Source organism: Syzygium oleosum, unplaced genomic scaffold (assembly GCF_021117445.2).
Source record: "Syzygium oleosum isolate NSW1041296 unplaced genomic scaffold, Sole_v2.1 Sole_v2.03, whole genome shotgun sequence".
Classification (NCBI taxonomy): domain Eukaryota; kingdom Viridiplantae; phylum Streptophyta; class Magnoliopsida; order Myrtales; family Myrtaceae; genus Syzygium; species Syzygium oleosum.
Window position 1 is genome coordinate 3,157,044 of NW_026607487.1, and position 18,341 is coordinate 3,175,384.

The window sequence follows — 18,341 nt, forward strand, 5'->3', positions numbered from 1 at the left end:
AGAGGGAGGTGATCAGTCCGTGAGGGTGGTCGCAGGACTGAAGCAGCTATCGGGTTTTTATATGGGCCTTGGGTCACCGATCCGTTGCATCCTGGTCGGCCCAAATAAAAATAATTGAGTATATTTAATTAAAGAGCATTGACGAATAATAAAATCCGTTGTCGTCCAGCGGTTAGGATATCTGGCTTTCACCCAGGAGACCCGGGTTCGATTCCCGGCAACGGAACCTTTTTTGTCTTTTCTTTCCCCGTAATATTTTGTCCCCTAAAAATCATATTTTTGAATTTTCACGGAAATTAATGTATGTTTTGGGGTTACGTACGTGCACATTGAGAATTTGACCTTAAATGGATCGAAAGATGATAAATTCTTTTCCGCTCTTTTAGCTTTTTGTCTTTTTTTGCCTTCCCTGATGACCAAAGATATATGCTTGAGTAGATGATGATACAAGAACCTCATGCGAAAAGTTTCTATCGTCCTCTTTTCTAATCGCACGGTTCTGAAGAACTACGAGTTTAGGATCTCGAATTTTACATTAGCACCCCCTATAAAACATAGAAATTTCAAATCTAGCCCAAAACTTAAACCAAGAGCTGTGGTCTGGACTATGTAATTAATTTACAATTTGCTCCACTTTATGTTCTTTGTTTAACAGGTATTCCAGTTTCGTAGTACATTAGCTTCCATGTATCGCTTCCAAGCCTTCAGAGCACCGAGGACTCTGGTGTCCTCCGACCTCTCCTTCGGTCTGTAAACATTCGTGAACAAGCCTCTAGCTGCGAACCCCATCAGCTCCGATGGGTCCATGTACCCGCGCATTCTCGACATGAAGGCAGCCCCTTCGTAAGAGAAACCCATCCTGAAGTACCGGTCTGTGCCCGCTGTATCTTTTGGGCCAGCAAGATGTTCTTCCGGTTGAATGTGCGGAGTTTGTGTCGACGGATAGTGTTCGGCAAATGCATCGGCCTCGATGCCGAATGACTCCCAGTCGACCTGCTGCAGTATGCCAGCGACTCTTTGTGAGTTCTGCATAGAGTGGGTGCATAACTGCATCGATTGTTCTAGTGCTAGCCTGTCGACTAGCATTTTCAACCCCTGCAGTCGGTGACCAATTCGGGATGCCACGGCATCGTAAAGTTTGCCTCTTGAAACATGTTCAAGTCCCTCCATATTGAGCAGGTCATCGAAGTGGATAGGATCGCCGATAAGTACAATCACCTATACACGCAATACAAAACGATATGTTGCATCAGAGGTGAGGCAGTCTTCATTTCAACAGTGCATCAAATAACTGAAAACATACTCTCCCAGAGCTTGCGCCTCAGACTCACATAACATGTTTACTCAGAAAGCTTTTTCTCACAGGTCAATAAAGAAGAAGACGAGTCAACCGACATAACCTCCTTGTTTAGAATTAGTCAAGACCTTCAGGGGTTTAATGTGACAGCTTTAAACTTTAGCTCCTTAAAATTAAGTCGCTTGATAATTTGATAAGCCCTAAAATAACATTTGTTCCATCTCGGTATCCATATCACAAAGAACCCTCACTGAGCCAAAATTTTTGGCAGAAAATTGCATCAATACACAGCTACATACCGTCTTGCCGATCCTTGGGAAATTGGCTCCAATAGGCATGATATCTTGCATTCCTGTATGCACAAAAGGTACAACCATAGGAATGCTGTCTGCGTCGAGTACCAACCTGCAGTAGATAATAATGGAAAGCCAATAAACATCAAGCAGCCAATAGCTCCATAGAGCAGATAACTTATGTCTAGATCTATTCTGGCAGATGACCAGCTAGATTAAGGGGCAAAGAGATGTAAAAGCAAAAGAAATTGAATGATTGAGCTCAAACTACTCAAAGTTCCACTAGGAAGCTTAATAATTGAGCTCCACTAATACAGCTCATCGTCACAGGGTTAAATAAACCAAGCTGTGCCCCTGGTAGCAACAGGGCTAACTTTCCCACTACCAATTGAAAAACCATCTAAAGAGGACCCTCTTCACCCCTACCAAGTTTGACTAGAATAATAGACTGGATTGATCCTTGGTTTTTCTAATTTTGAACAGGGTCTTACAGAGCTATTTCATGGATCCATGGAAGAAAGATTCAAAGTCTTCTAATGCCAAAAAGAGTATCGCCCAATTGGTAGCAGGAAGGCAGCAGATGGGAAGGAATGAAACAGCCATGGGCCACAATAACAGGGAAAGGACTATAAAAATCGATAATCAGATGCTAATGTGTCACCTCCCAACACCTCTCTTCGCTGATCCTATGGTTCTCCCACCATCCCGAGAACGACTGCCTTCTGGAAAGATGTGAACCCACCCACCACTGTTCAATTTTGATACAGCCATGTCCATACCCTGAAAAATATATGACAGAGAGAAAAGTATTAATGGTAGCCTTAAAGCCCCAAAAGATATAGTGACAACATTGTCATAATACTCATAGTAAATATATTTGACTGCCACTGACAGAGGACACAGTTCCCAATTGTTAAATGTGGAAGTTATCATTGCAATTTACAGAAAATCCTTATCTGGTCATTAACGTGCACCACAGTAAATATTGAGTGAGTGAAAAAGAAACACTGAGTCAAGAAATTCATTTTGAAGTATGAAAATGAACACTGGAAAGAGTCATATTTTACAATCAACATGGGCTTTCTTAAAAAAAATGGAACCATTATCATAGATGAAACACAGCAAGGTAAAAAGGAAATTGAAACTACGCAGCACTCAAATACGAAGGCACATCCCAAAGGCAACAAAACACAGAAAGAGAAATGATGAAACAGATTCATTTCCAAAAAAACACACAATGTCCAACAAAAGCGACAAACAAGCCATCATACATATTCTATATAGCCACCCGAACTGATTGAAGTAAAGGATTATGCACAAATGCAATAACAAAATGCAAAACCACGATTAAAAACGTTGGGTAGAATAAATACCATCAAAAGAAAAAAAAAAAAACATGGCTATGCTCTACCTAGAACCTCTGGCTAGTTGCATGGCATTACCTTTTGATAAATCCCCTCACCACGGGAAACTGGCAGAACTTTTACGGATCGAAAGAAAGCAGAAGTCACGGGATTGCTGAAACATCGATCTGTTGCACAAAGTGTCCATCTCAGGTTCTGAGCATCCAACAGAACACTTGGAGGGAGAAGTGAGGCGATAACAAATGGATCATCCACAGATGCGACATGATTGCTTACCTAAATGACAAGATCCTTGGTTAGTCATCTCTCCCAACATGCTAATAGGATCATAAAAGGAAGAGCTTAAATGCCCGTTTTGCAGGCAGGCTGATCTATACCGTGAGAAGGGACTTATGCTTAGGTCTGTGAAGCAGCGCATCATGTAGCTTCTCTACACCATATACCTGCCATAACAAAAATATTTGAATGATTTCATGCCTGAGACTTCAGAAAGGATAAACAGTTCCCAGCCAAGCAAACCGGTCCCACCTGAACACGATTTAGGCCATGCATAAACACATGGCACATATTCCCTAGAACAGGCACAGCAACAGCTTGAACCATTCGGAGGACAATAGAATCTCCTTCAGCATTTAACTCCTCGCTGACTGCCATACGATAAATTCAAAAGTCAACAGTTACACCTTACTTCTATCAAAGGTGTTAAGAAAAAATATTGCCTAACAAATAAAAAAGCATTTAAAAGGTCCACAAGGGCCCCAGAGATTCAAGCATACAAGGTAAAAAGGAAAAGTTCGTGCACTAATTAATATCAAACCTGAAATGGAATGATATACTAAACTTAATGAGTAATTCATCAGATGCGCTGAGGAGTTTAGCTTCCTCAGCTTGAGGTCACAACACCAGGCCGGCTTTTAATATTTCTAATTCACGAATATCAAGAAGGTTATGCTATCATATAACTCGCACCAGTAAAAATCAGAACAAAACATTCAAGTTTTGATCATCTTTGGTTTTTACAGTCGAAACCCAATTGGAATGCGGTCATCATCATCTTTTACAAAACCACTCAACAATTGTTCTCACTTCATTGTGCCACACGAAATTTCTTTACAATAAATTGTGCGCTTGTACAAGTGTTGACAAACTTAATGTGGCACACTAGTGGCGCCACATAGTAATCTGCGGGGCATATTGGTCACCATAGGGACTTTAGATTCTATATATATGGAGGAAAAGCCCACATCCAGTGGCAAGCTATGTGTATAGTCATCTATGGTAACTAGCTCGCAATTGATTTCTCCATTATATCGGCTAATCATCCTCCCACTTTGCTTAATGTTCATCTATCCACTCCTATACTTGCACCCATTTCCTCAAACTAGTATGGTATACATAGATTAAGTCCATCATTAACTGACTCTATGATTCACTGGTTATTAACATCAATCATATCAAAAACAATTGTCGGATACCTACATCAACAAGTAATATAACTCATTTTCGGGGAGAAGTATCAAAAGTTACCGTAGTTGATGCACACAATCCATCTGATTAGCAATTACACAAGGATTCGCTTAGATCATGTTTTTTTACCCATGTCATAACTCTACTTATTAAATGACTTGGCTGGTCAGATTCGCTAAGCGCTATCGCCTTGCAATCAACTCTGGCATTCTTGGTTCCCACTAATTCCTTAGTTGACCAATCACTTCCTATGTTAGTTTGTTTATCATGAACATTTCGCATAAAGTAATTTCTTGGCAATCGATGTGATCCGACTAGAAGGACTTTACATTAACTCTCTGGTCCAACCTTAAAAAGCATCTACAGAAAATAAGAAAATAGAGCTGGTAAGAAAGGACTTTCAGATCCTTATTTTTCCTTCATTCAATCTTTTTCCTTTTGTAGATGCGCAATATTTCACTAAGGCTTGTTGTAACTCCGTTTTCATCTCATTGATTGAGCTTTAACTCAGCCTATCACCACGGATAAGAAGTTGCTTTTTCAATTTGATACCATTCAATAGAATTAACAACATACCACCTTATCTATTTGTTAGATTATTTGTCCTGTCCTTTGCAAAATCCCTGTACTATTCATACGTTATGTTGTCACCAAATCACATGCTTCAAATATACTACAAGGTGCATTATTAGCTTCTTAAGTATGAGGTTGACGAATGCATGTACTGCTAGCGAAAATGCATAAGGTTTACTATCACAGTTTTCCTGATCATTACATGATGGAAACTAGCCAGCAAATTTCGATATCCTTAAAATTAATCCCAAATAAACCCTGTAAATTCTTCAATTTACTTTTCAGCTGTTGCTTGACATACAAGATTGTACAAGACACAAGTTCTAGTATTCCTAATTACGAAACAGGTTAAAAGGTACTCTCTCAATCTAGACATCCGAACCTTTCGCGCATTTATATTCAACAACGGGAATTGAAAGAACTCCACGACCACGTTACATTTGCATTGTAAGCGGGTTCCATATCAACCAAAGCATCTTCGCAAGCTCGACGCGCAACATGAATGAGATCAACCGGGATCATATGGAGCCTCTCAGGCTAAGTATTCTCAAATGCTACAGAGCGAACAAGCTATTCAAATTCAATATTAGCGGCTAAGATGACGAAAATCCAAGAAGAAACATCCTCAATCCTCAGCTCCATCCCATCGATCTGCCCCGCTATCCGACGCCCACGCCTACAACACAAGTGCGGGAATCGACCGGAGAAGATGCACAGTACCTCTCTTGCGGTAGAAGGACGACGGCGACGACGGCAGGGAATCCCTCCGGAAGTCCCGAAACCTCCGGAGCCAGCGCTGCACGGTCGAGGAGAAGTAGCCGTCGGCGAGCAACGCCGCCGCCGCCGCCGGCCGGAGACGGTGCTTGTCGACGGCGACGACCCGGAAGCGGTCCCGGAGCCGGAGCTGCACGCACCGAGCTTTACTCTTCCACAGATCGCCTCTCTCGAGCCACTGCGCGCCCATGCCTCTAGGCGGCGGGAACTCGCTAAGGTCGGACGTATCGGGCACGTTGCACGGAGGAGAGAGAGAGAGAGAGAGATCAGAGAGCGGTGGTGGCCATGGAAATGCGCAGAGAGAGAAGCGCGAGTGCAGAGCGAGAAAGAGGGTTTGTAAGAGTAAGAGAGGAGACGGAGGCCGTTACTGTGGTGAGCAAAGGGGTGCGCAGTGCGCACATCCTTTACTTCCGGATAGAAAGGGGGGAAAAATATCCGTGGGCCCCACCCACTTTGGGCCTACGTGGCAGCAGCATCGGGGGTGAGCGGGGCCCCACCCGCTTTGGACCTACGTGGCAACCACCGGAGGTGGAAATAGGACCGTGCTTTCTAGAACAATCCAACGTGAATTTTCTCGGTCTTTAGTCTAACCAAAAGAGGATCCACGTCAGTACAATAAATATGTTATATTTTTATAGTTTTGACAAGTGACATGGATATTTATAATCGAGTTTTTTTTTATATGTATAGATAATCCGACGATATAAATTATTTTCTGCCGACGGCAAACTTAATAAAAATCCGAAAACAATCTATATAATTTATTTTTGTACTCCGTCCATGCACATCGGATGATTGTCGGAGAGGAACAAGATGAGTAGTTATAAAAAGAAACCGATGAAATGGAAAATTATTGGAGATATATTGACTATGTCTCTTTTTTTTTGTCTTTTATTTATTTCAAGCAATGGTAATTTCTGAAAATTAAAAGTGAGAATGGTCACTTTTGACTTATATATTTACATTGGTACATGCACAAATCATATCACGCCATTGGGTGAGATTGTTTCATATTAAAATTAGAAAAAATATAAGACAGACGATACGTTTCTTTTTAGGAATATTGGTGTTCCAATACACGCGCGATCTTAATTGGATTAAATATGAATATAAGTGAATTAATTCTTTGAAAGAAATCGAGTAACTATTTAATTTAGCGAATGTATAAAATATAGGTACTCACAAACCCGTGAATTGAGTGGTTAAACTTGATGAATAGCAAATATTTTTCACTTTTGATGCAAATGGTAATTCCGGAAAGAAAAAAGTGAGATAAATGACACTTTTGATACATATTTAGTATTTGACTTAATATTCTTCGACTCTAATACAGTATTTTTATCACAATCAACCATAAATATTGATAAGACAATAAAAAAACGGACCATAAAGATTGAAATTTCTAGTTCGTTCTTTTTCAATCTATCCTTTCTCGTTTCTTTATAATGAACATACCGGTACTATTAAGCAACATCGAGGACCGATCCAACTCCAAGCCCAATAGATCACAGCGTTGAATGGAACCAAAAACCAGACCGGCTCAAATCGGCTCGATGTTTTTCTTGAGACGCACAAAATTGTCCAGTATGACCTGAATTCCAAAAGAATCATACCAAATCAATTTCAACACAACTATGGCCTAAATTCAGATCAACTAGAATCTTCTGGTTTGGCACGGGCACGCCACAGTTCAGTTCTTCAGTTCCCTCTGCAATAACTCTTGCAAGGCAGCACTTCATGGGAAGAAGGTTTCTTAGTGCAAAATAGAACGACAGATCCAACCTCATTGAGATTTGGGTCAATATATGAGTTCAATCAACTTGATGCGCACACAATTTGTTCACCCCCACGCAGTGCAAATTTCGAATGGGATCTCTGTTCCGACCCTGCGAGAAATGTCCCTCATATCAGAAGTATGTAAAATGATTTCAATTTGAAGCAGAGCTAACGTAGATACGAATATAAAGCAGCTTAAAGCATCTCTGTATCGTGGATGTTGGCTCTTCCCTAAAAGAGAATTTCAGTCTACCGGTTAGCATTATTTTCATCGCTTCAGCGGGATGACAAAATATAAAAACAAGCTACTACATTTGTTTTTCTTGATTTGGATAGAGTCAGTAGAACACGAGAAAATGGAAATGTTTGCAGATAACGGAAACTCTACAAGAATAATGCTTTGGCACATACATGCAGGATGCCCAAATGGGGGCTGCCGTGGGAAGATTGCTAGCAGATGAAAATTTGATAGTCTGGCTTCAAACCTCCTACATTCAGATAGTTGACATCAACTGCAACAGCCCCTAAATCATCTGGTAAGCAAATCCAAACAGCATTAATTAGTTCTGTCCAAAACATTATGTCGGAACAAAAGTTTCCGATAAAAGTCGAACGTTTCGTAATTGGCTTGATCTAGAAACGAAATTCAAATAAGAACGAAAACAGATGAAAAGAAACCTTCGTATATAGTCCTAGCAAACTGTACATATTCAGGGATAAGATCCTGGTATATAATTCCATCTGGGCGAGCATCCAGCACCACAAGGACTCCTATTTCATCACCATCCAATTCAAGTGAGTCGCTTTATTGACCCCCCCAAATAAAAAGAAAGGAGTGCAAACGAAGCACGTGTCAATGCAGACACCGAGCATCTTAATTATCAGCTGAATACCAGTAAAAGGTAGAGATATCCACGTATTTCCTATAATTATCTCCTTTACAAGCACAGGTACCAAAACAACCCATTTCAAGATGTTCCGCAAACAAAAGCTGGATTCATCAAGAGTTGGAAAAGGTTCAGCTGACTCTTATGAAATAACAAATTTTTACAATATCTGTCAAAGAAAAACATATTTTACATTCAGGTACCACAGAGAATTACCTGGTGACACCCAATCATTGGTGGAACTGCTTGGTAACGGGGCAAGCCAAAGAATGTTCCGCAAGTTCATCGAATCATCATAAATTACGTTTGAACCTGAAATGCAGCTAACAGCCTGAGCAACCAGAACATGGACTGGACAAAAGAACTAATAATTTCGAATGAAAATCTCCAAGACTGCATTTTTCCATGCCAAAACATTTGCTTATTTCCAGCAGTCTAGTAGTTCGGCACAAGAATAAAGGACAGTATATGTACAATGTTCTTACAAGTCTTTACCTGTTTGGCAATAACCCATATAGTACGGAAATGCTTCCTTGTCATAGGAGGGGTACTCTTTAGCATGAAACCTACCATGTGTGAACCTCTAATGTCAGTGAATGCACTGAAACAGATAAGTCCATGCTTAATGCACAACACATATAATTTCCAACTCTAAAGGGCCTCCTCAGAGGTATATGACCAAACCGAAAAGAAGTAGGTTGACATACAATATACCAAGCCTCCCAGTGTCGTTGGCGAGAAAAAGGTGACCGTGGAAGAAATCATAGCGGCTCAATGTCACATCCAACCCAACAGCGGAACCACGGGATTCGATGAGCTCAAATAAAAACTTAAGGTATGCATTTAGCTCCTGAAAACAAACTAGAAAGATGCTTCACTATCCTCCAGTCTTGGGAAAGAAACAGATTGTCTCGACAACAATGCAAACCTCGCTAATGAAGCGCCTTCCATAAGGCGTTCTCGTGAGCTCGCATTTGTTCTCTTTCGATCCTTCCACATCAGGAACCTATGACAATCACATGTAACATGATATTAGCAATCCTCAAGACTCTGCCGCAGAACAATCATGAAAAACCGATCTCTTCTTCTCGTCTCGCCCATACCGAATTATTTCAAATTCAAATGAAAATTGGTCTAATTATCATCCTTTGGCAATAGATGAATCATAGCTAAAGATTTCCATAAGAGTGTGAAAATTGAACCTTCGAGTTCTAACAACCACGGGGACAGGCTCAAGCATTGATCGAAATTGCGCAAAAGCACCGTTATCAAATTCAAGCAATCACCTCCAGAACCGTCCTTAGCGAAACATTTGCGCTATTACAGGCGATTCTACCGCGATTTAGCAGATTCCAGAAACAGCTTACCGGAATGGGCGTGGGATCGAGGGCGCGATGGATAGCTCCGACGTCGCCGCCGGAGTCGACGGCGAGCCGAGCCAGCTCGAGCACCGGCTCGGGAGGCCACCAGACGAGCCGGTCCTCGTCTCTCCGCCTCTCGGATTCGACCGCCCTCCGACCTCCAATCCCGTCGCCAGCGATCAGCTTCCGGCTGACGGAGAGGCGTTTCGAGGCGGTCGCCATCGCCGTCGTCGTCGGAGAGAAAGGGACCAGGAACTTGAAGCAGGACCGGAGCCTGTCGGCGACGACGGGGTTGACCGAGGAGGCGGAGGGGGAGCGGGCGGCGGCGGCGGCGGCGGCGGGGGGGCCAAGGAGGGAGAGCAGGTCGGAGGGAGTGGCCTTGGGGATCGGAGGAGACGGCGGAGGCGACGAAGAGGATCGAAGAGAGAGGAAGGAGGGGTGGGAGCAGGCGGAGTACGAGGCGGAGAGAGAGAGCGAGAGGAGGAAGGTGAGTCGCAGAGGCAGACTGGTCTTGCTCGCCATCTCTCTCTCCCTCTCGCGCGCGCGCGCGCGCCCCGCCGCTCGGCGGGGGATGTTGCCGGAGCTTTTTAAGAAATGAATCGGGTCCCCGATTTTCGACCCGCTCAAAGCCGGGTGTCCATCTTTATAGTGGCTTCGAAATATGACTTTCGACGAAAACAAAAGTTCACGGTTTCGGAAAAGATGCTGAAGTTCGGGCACATGACTTTGACGTTTAGACGTCCGAGGCCCCGAAAAAATCAGAATTTTTTTCAATTTTTTTTTTCTAGAATGCGACGGGATTAGGACGCTTGGACTCGAGATCCCAACACCCGCGCCCAGATTTCTCGAGATTGGGCTAAGGACCCCCCAAGGCCAGGCCCGAGTTCCCGGCTCCCGTGCCCGGTTGCCCGGCTCCCACACTTGAGTACACTCGTGCCTGGGTTTCTCGGTGTCAGGGGACCAGGCTTGAGTTCCCAGCGCCCATGCCCGGATACCCGACTCCCTCGCTCAAGTACCTAGCGCTCACGCCCTGGTCGCTGGTGCCCAAACTTGGGCCTTCCAAGGCTAGGCTCAAGTCCCTGACAACCCCTGGGCCAGGACCGGGACCGGGACCGGGACCCTGGGATTATGCTCAAGAAATTGTCTCAAATGTTTATTTGATAATTTTCTACTAACAAACATCAGAAGGAGAGCTTCTATAATGTTTCCACTGCTCACATCTGCCACCAAAATAAGCCATTGCAGATATGAGAAGAAAGAGAGAGACTGCCTTTGCTTCTTCCAAATGTGCAGTATTATCCATATGGTGATCGTGACAGCCTTCGAACAGGGCTTGTAAGGATCTTATCAGACTCTGGTAAAAAACTCAATGCCATATATTCAGAACCGTTTCTTGACTTCCTAATAAGTAACTCAATAAGTCCGAAGCTCCACCCACCCCAAAAAAAAAAAACAAGAGTAACTTGATAAAGCATCGATACGAAGAGGACTTTGGTAACGATCAGCTCGAAAAACTCAGTTTCGGAAAACCGGCATCATAATGCACATACAACAGCATTCCACAAGAGCTCAGTTTCAGAAATCTATTGTGCTCCATTGTGCATATAAGATAAACAGACTGAGAAATAAAGAATCGCTCTAAGCCCATCTAAGCGTGCCGAAAAGGGAGTGGACTATATACAAAGGTACATGGAACAAACCCGTAGCTCAAAAAAACAAACAACCTGAATTCGCATGAAGAACGCAGCATTCAGACGAGAACCTTACAAAACATCGGCCACAATATTACTAACCAGAGGTCCACAGACACCATTAAAATTTCAATCGAACATCACCGAATATAAGTTCCAACAATAATAGTACTGCGATCAATGCGCAGCGACATGGGCTTCGCCTCCAGCAGGGAGCAGCGGCTCCGTTTTCCGGAGCGCCTCCCATGAACACCTTCGCGATCCTCTCAGTGGGGACGATGGGGAGATAATTGGAAACCTTATACCCTTTCTCTGCAGTGTTGCGCACCGTCTCATTGTACTTCTCGGTACAGTAGGATGCGGTTGGCACGACCACTTGAGCCACGTGAGGGAAGAGAGGAAGCTGATTCAGCTTGCGCCAAGTGGATACGGCGCACTTCTCCATTTTCGGCTTGTACTTAGAGTACAGATCCTTAGCAGTTGGTTCACACTTGGTGTACACAGACTTTCCAATTCCCGAGGCAGTGTCGACCACGCCAGCCCGCTTGACCTCATGAGCCGTGGCTTGAGCTGCCACAGGAGCCTGCTGAGCCACTGACATGGCTTGGGCAGAAACTTGTTTGACGACGGGTGGTACACGGCTGTCGATCTTGATCATCGACTCATCCATCTGCAAAGTAAGAATACTTCCACTCAGTACAATGAAAATGGCACAAGCACGACTTTGCACATTTACGTGAATACCTAGCTGTTCAACAGAGCCTTCGGAACTGACCTATTACAGAGCAACTGGTCAAATGAAGCACCTTTAATTCTCCGTTTTTCACTTCCACACAACCTTCTTGCTAGTCACTAGTGTTAATTAATTTTTGGGTTTACTAGCATTTAACTACAAGGCACTTGCCCAAAACCGAGATATACAACAAACTCGTGCAGAGCTCACCGCTTTAGGAACGGTCGCCTATGTCAAGTCTGCATGCTGCACACTTTTAACTCCATTTAACCAGTAACCCCGTGGGAATAAGTGCACACATCAAGCTACGACATCCAAAAAAAATGACTTACACTTCCTAATGTGCCTATCAAAATCAATTTCCTACAAAAGGAATCAACAAAAGGGACTTATTTGATGTTGTTAATTACACCTCTTGAGCACCATATATTCTCACTGAGAGGAGCCCAAAATCCTCACTGCATCCGATACATGATTTTTTTCTTTTCTGAATGACTGATGATTGTAAAGAGAACAAACTTGCAGCGATAGAGCAAGAAATTGTCCGTCAACTCATGCGAAACCCATGAAAAAGAAACAAACCTTGCGGTCAACAAATTTGAGGACCTCGATCGGGACATCATGGAACTTATCGTAAACGGGTCCGACCACAGTCTTGACCGTTCCCTCCACGGTCTCCACTCCAGGCTTCAAGGGACCCGACCGCTCCTTGGCATAAGCATAGACGTTCAAGAAGCACAGTGCAGCGTGAACCGCAGCTACTTGCACAAACTCCAGGTACTTCAGCCTCTGCTCCTCTTCCTTGGACTGTGGAAAAATTGCACAATGTCGATTTTAGAATGCCAACACAAGACAAAAACCGCCAGAATCGCCAAACATGTCGCCAAATTTCAGCCAGCAAAAAAGACGTGATGAATTGGAAGCGAGTTTTCATATGCTCTTGAACCGAAAAATTCGTAAAACGTTCCGACGCAAACACCCCTTTCGAGTGCTCTTCGCATCCATGCAAATCGAGGCGAGACGCGAAGAACAAACATACCGGAATGCAAAGTCACTACTAGCTAGGCAAACATTCCAGGCCACACGTGTTGTTTCGAGACATCTCCCTAGTTTACCGATAGAGGCATTGATCCTCGATTGCGACTAATTGCAACAGAGAAAAACACTCGGTTCAACGTTCCATATTCAACCGAAAGAAAGCGAAAGACATCCGCAAATTATCTCCGGATCGAACCATGCAGGAAAGACGAGACTCGATCATCCGCGAAAGGAATCACTTCCAGCCGACTCGGAAAAAGAGGAATCCAAATCCCCCAAACGCAGCAACGCAACACATCTCCAAACCAAACCAGATCCCATAAACGGAAAAAAAGAAAACAGGGCCTTGTCATCCGCCATCAGCAACGAAGCCCCAACAAAACCTCGAGATCAACCTCAAAACCGAGGGCCAAACTCACCATCTCTTGCGGCTTCCTGAGATCGCTTTCCGCCATCGGCCAAACCTTGATTCCGAGTTAGAGGGAGTTAGGAAAATAGGGATGCCTATTTATACGCGAGCGATTTGATCGGCGGGTTACGAATCTGGAATCTAAATCTAGATATCCGCGTTTGGGGGTGTTACAATATCTTTGAGATTCTGTATATATTCTAGGATATTGTAGATTTATTCTTTGTATATTCTCTAGGATTATTTTCCTAAAATATCTTATAGATTAAGTTTTATTGTATCTATTTATTCTGGGCTTGTGCCTTAATTCAACACATAGCTTTTTCATATTTTCTCTCTATCATAGTATCAGAGCAATTGCTCTGGGCCTTTGTTTTCCTATTGTGACGTACGTTGTCACTATACCTTTGCGCACTGCTACATCACCGGCAATCAAGTTCACCACGGTTTGCTATTGTCGTTGGAAGATTGGGACTCTTCGCCATTGTGTTCTCGTGGTTTTATTGATTTGACAACACCACGTTCATGGTCTCGTCACCGGTGACTTCTCACACTTCACCACCCGGTAAATTCTCGATGCACGCACTCTCACATGCCGTTATTATTATTGCTCTTGAATTTTGGTCATTTTCTGCGCTATTGGACTTGATATGGGTGATTCGGGTGACCGAATTGATGTCAAACTCGATGGCTCCAATTATGCTCTTTGGCGGCCATCGGCTATGGCTGCACTTGTTTATCATGACTTATTTGAGCATGTTGAGGGTGTACGCGTTTGTCCTGCCAAATTCAAGGACGTTGAGCAATCCAAACTCACTTCTAAGGATATTGCTAAGCGTGAATCTGACATTCGGACTTGGACTGTGCTGATCGAAGGGCTTCGGCCATTATATTTGGTTCTCTTGATCATGCCCTTCGTCCACAGTTTGCTCACATCACGGGTGCGAAGAATCTTTGGGATGAACTCTCTGACATGTTTACTCAAATTGGCTCTATCCGCGTCTATCAATTACAGCAAGAGATTGCTGCTGCTACTCAGGGCGCTCGATCTATTCGTGAGTTTTATAATTATTTGAAGTCGCTTTGGAGTCAACTTGATGTTTTGTCTCCCAATTTATGTTCCACATGTTCTAGCTGTGCCACATGTCAGTCTTCTCGGCTACAGAACTTGCGACTTTATGATTTTCTTATGAAGCTTCGACCTGCTTTTGAGGGTGTTCGTAGTCAGATTCTTTATCGGAATCCTCCACTCTCTCTTCTTGATGCTGTCAAGGAACTTCAGTCTGAGGAAACCCAGTTGGGTCTTCTCTCATGTTCTGCGGTGCCTGATCCCAATGCGATTCTTGCTGCTACTCCTCAACCTACATCATCATCTCCTACTCCGACTCAAGGTTCTCAGCAGTTTATTCAGTGTTTTTATTGTCATCGCCATGGTCATACCGAGTCCCGCTGCAATAAGAAGCGGCGCGATACCCAGCGCTCTTCTCGGACTCCACCCGCTCCTACTCCGGCTCAGCATGTTTCTCCCGCTTCTCCTTCTGTGGATGAGTGATTTACTGCACTTGAGGCTCAATAAGCCCGCTTAAATAAATTGCAGCTTAACTCTCAGTCATCCAATTCTGGCCTTTCGGTTGCTGTCACTCCTGCTGATTCTTCTGCAGCTGCTGCTCCTTCATCAGATGGCTCCTCTACTACTTGGATTCTTGACTCAGGAGTTGCTAGACACATGTCTGCTTCCGCTGCTTGTCTCACTGAGCTTTTTGAGCTCAAGTCTCCAGCACGATTCTTTACAGCTGATGGTTCTCCTCTTATAGCTGCCCAATAGCGGACTCTTGTCCGCCCTCAGGTTTTCTGTGTTCCTAATGTGTTGCATGTCCCTTCTCTAGCGCTCAATTTATTATCTGTCAGCCAGCTTACTGATGCTAGTTGTATTGTGAGTTTTACTGATCGCTCTTGTTTTGTGCAGGATCGTTCGAGTGGCAGGATGATTGGCAAGGGCAGTAGGAATGGCAGGTTATACACTATGCAGTCTCTCCACCTTCCATCCACCTCCACTTCCTCTCCTCATTCTGTGCTAGCGACTGTGGATCTTGCACGGTGGCATCAATGTCTAGGGTACGCTTCCTCTTCTCGCCTTTCTATCCTTCAACAACAGGGGGTTCTTGGCCCTGTCCCGTCTGGTGCTTTACCTCCTTGTTCTGTCTGTCCTTTAGCAAAGCAATTTGCTCTACCTTTTCCTACGAGTACTTCTAGTTCTAGTGCTATTTTTTATCTTGTTCATTCTGATGTATGGGGCCCTGCCCCTGTTCCATCCAAGAGTGGTTTCAAATATTATGTTTCGTTTATTGACGATTATTCTCGCTATACTTTGGTCTATCTTATGCGTCAGCGTAGTGATTTTCTTACCATTTATCAGACTTTTACTGCCATGATATCTACACAATTTCAAAAGAAAATCGAAGTTTTTCGCTCTGACTCCGGGGGGAATATCTTTCGGGTGCCTTTCGTTCTCTCTTAGTTAGTGATGGGACATTGTCACAACTTTCCTGTCCTGGTGTCCCAGCTCAAAATGGGGTTGCTGAACGTAAGCATTGACATCTTCTTGAAACCACTCGTGCTCTTTTACTCTCTACTTCAGTTCCTACTGAGTTCTGGGTTGAGGCTCTTCTTACTGCGTTTCATCTTATTAACCGCCTTCCCTCACCTGTTCTCCATCAGGATACACCATTTCAGCAACTTCATTCTTATTCTCCTACCTATACACATCTTCGAGTTTTTGGATGTATGTGTTTCGTGCTTCTCCCTCCCACTAAATGTATGAAGTTGACTGCTCGATCCATATCATGTGCATTCTTAGGCTACAGCACCGAGCACAAGGGATGTCGTTGTTACGATCCGATTACTCAGCGCATACGTATCTCTCGTAATGTCACTTTTCATGAGCATGTTCCTTAGTTCTCTACTAACACTATGCCTTTAGTGTCTACTCCTATTCCTTTTATGTACTTTCCGGTTGATCCTTGTCCTAACCCACCTCCTGCCTTTGCTTCTCCTCCTCTAAATATACCTAACCCTCTTTCTCCGTCTAAACTACCTCCCGCTAGTGCCCCTCATGTTCCCCCTGCCACTAATGATTATGCCACCGACGATTCTGCCCCTCTAGAGTTACGTCGTAATCTTCCTCGGGATCGTCGCCCCCTGCTCGGTATGTTGCTGCTGCTTCTTATTCTGCCGAGTTTGGTTCCTTTTTTGCTGATGTCCATGATGTGCAGGAACCTACTAGTTACCGCGAGGCAGTTCCACCGGGTCGATCCTTAGTTTCTTGTCGTTGGATCTATAAAGTAAAGAATCGTTCTGATGGTAGTATTGAGCGCTACAAGGCGCGTTTAGTTGCGCGAGGTTTCTCACAGGAATATGGCATTGTCTATGAAGAGACTTTCGCTCCGGTAGCAAAGATGACATCTGTTTGTACTCTTTTAGCTGTTGCTTCTGTTCGCAACTGGCCTCTCTATCAGCTCGATATGAAGAATTCTTTTCTTCACCGGGATCTTCAGGAGGAAATCTTTATGCAGCCACCACCTGGTCTTGCTCACGCCCCTGGTCAGGTTTGTCGTCTTCGACGAGCTCTTTATGGCCTCAAACAAGCACCACGTGCTTGGTTTGAGAAGTTTACCACTGCTATGCGTTCTGCAGACTTTGTTCAGAGTGAGACTGATCATGCTATGTTTGTTCATATTTCGTCTTCTCGCTATACTATCATTCTTCTTTATGTGGATGACATGGTCATTACCGGCAATGACTCTGATTATATTGCACATACCAAGAGGCATCTTCAGCAACATTTTTCCATGAAGGATCTTGGTCCATTGCGTTATTTTCTCGGACTTGAGATTGCTCGCAGTTCTCGTGGTATTCTTCTCTCTCAGCAGAAGTATACCGTCGACATTCTTTCCATGGCTACTTTTTTCTAATTCTCGTACTACGGTCACTCCTATTGAGTTGAATCAGAAGCTTCGCCCTAACGACGGGGAGCCTCTTTCTGATGTGACTCGTTATCGGACTCTGGTCGGTAGCCTTGTGTATCTCACTATTTCACGACCTAATATTGCTTATGCAGTTCATGTTGTCAGTCAGTTTGTTGCTGTCCCTCGGTCTACTCATTATGTTGCTCTTTTGCGAATCTTGCGATACCTTCGGGGTGCTTTGATGCGGTCTTTGTTTTTGCCGTCCTCTTCTCCTCTCGAGTTACGTGCTTATTCTGATGCTGACTGGGCTTCTGATGTAATTGATCGTCGATCCATCACAGGATTCTGCATTTTCCTTGGTGATTCTCTCATTTCTTGGCACGCCAAGAAACAACAGATTGTCTCGCGCTCCTCTACTGAGTCTGAGTATCGTGCTATGGCTGACACTACTGTTGAGATTGTTTGGCTTCGTTGTTTACTTGTTGACATGGGCATGTCGCTTCAAGATCCCACTCCTCTGTATTGTGACAACAAAAGTGCCATTCATATTGGGGCTAATCCTGTTTTTCATGAACGCACCAAACATATTGAGATCGACTGCCATCTTACTCATCATCATCTCCAGGCTGGCACCATCTCTCTTCCTTTTATTGGGACTGCCGATAAGTTAGCTGACGATTTTACAAAGGCTCTTACAGCGCCCCACTTTCAGT

At 43.9% G+C, this 18,341-nt stretch overlaps 2 protein-coding genes, 1 non-coding gene and 1 pseudogene across 3 annotated transcripts; 1 reads left to right on the forward strand and 3 right to left on the reverse strand.

Annotated features, from left to right (window-relative positions):
* The first annotated feature begins 154 nt into the window (after window positions 1-154).
* Window positions 155-226, forward strand: TRNAE-UUC (transfer RNA glutamic acid (anticodon UUC)). Its single transcript has one exon. It is a non-coding gene; the product is annotated as a tRNA-Glu (tRNA).
* Window positions 227-581: 355 nt separating this feature from the next.
* Window positions 582-6,119, reverse strand: LOC115691898 (uncharacterized). The gene is made up of 7 exons (XM_030618637.2): window positions 5,715-6,119; window positions 3,483-3,601; window positions 3,332-3,397; window positions 3,033-3,230; window positions 2,252-2,370; window positions 1,597-1,702; window positions 582-1,218 (listed from the first exon to the last, which is right to left on the reverse strand). The coding sequence occupies exons 1-7, from the start codon at window positions 5,956-5,958 to the stop codon at window positions 649-651; spliced, it is 1,422 nt and encodes a 473-aa protein (XP_030474497.2). The 5' UTR covers window positions 5,959-6,119; the 3' UTR covers window positions 582-648.
* A 1,022-nt stretch (window positions 6,120-7,141) lies between these two features.
* Window positions 7,142-10,437, reverse strand: LOC115691871 (uncharacterized). The gene is made up of 8 exons (XM_030618600.2): window positions 9,799-10,437; window positions 9,360-9,437; window positions 9,139-9,281; window positions 8,927-8,997; window positions 8,648-8,743; window positions 8,223-8,315; window positions 7,956-8,077; window positions 7,142-7,654 (listed from the first exon to the last, which is right to left on the reverse strand). The coding sequence occupies exons 1-7, from the start codon at window positions 10,312-10,314 to the stop codon at window positions 7,995-7,997; spliced, it is 1,080 nt and encodes a 359-aa protein (XP_030474460.2). The 5' UTR covers window positions 10,315-10,437; the 3' UTR covers window positions 7,142-7,654; window positions 7,956-7,994.
* Window positions 10,438-11,384: 947 nt separating this feature from the next.
* LOC130137771 (REF/SRPP-like protein At3g05500) lies at window positions 11,385-13,822 on the reverse strand (annotated as a pseudogene).
* Between the last annotated feature and the right edge of the window lie 4,519 nt (window positions 13,823-18,341).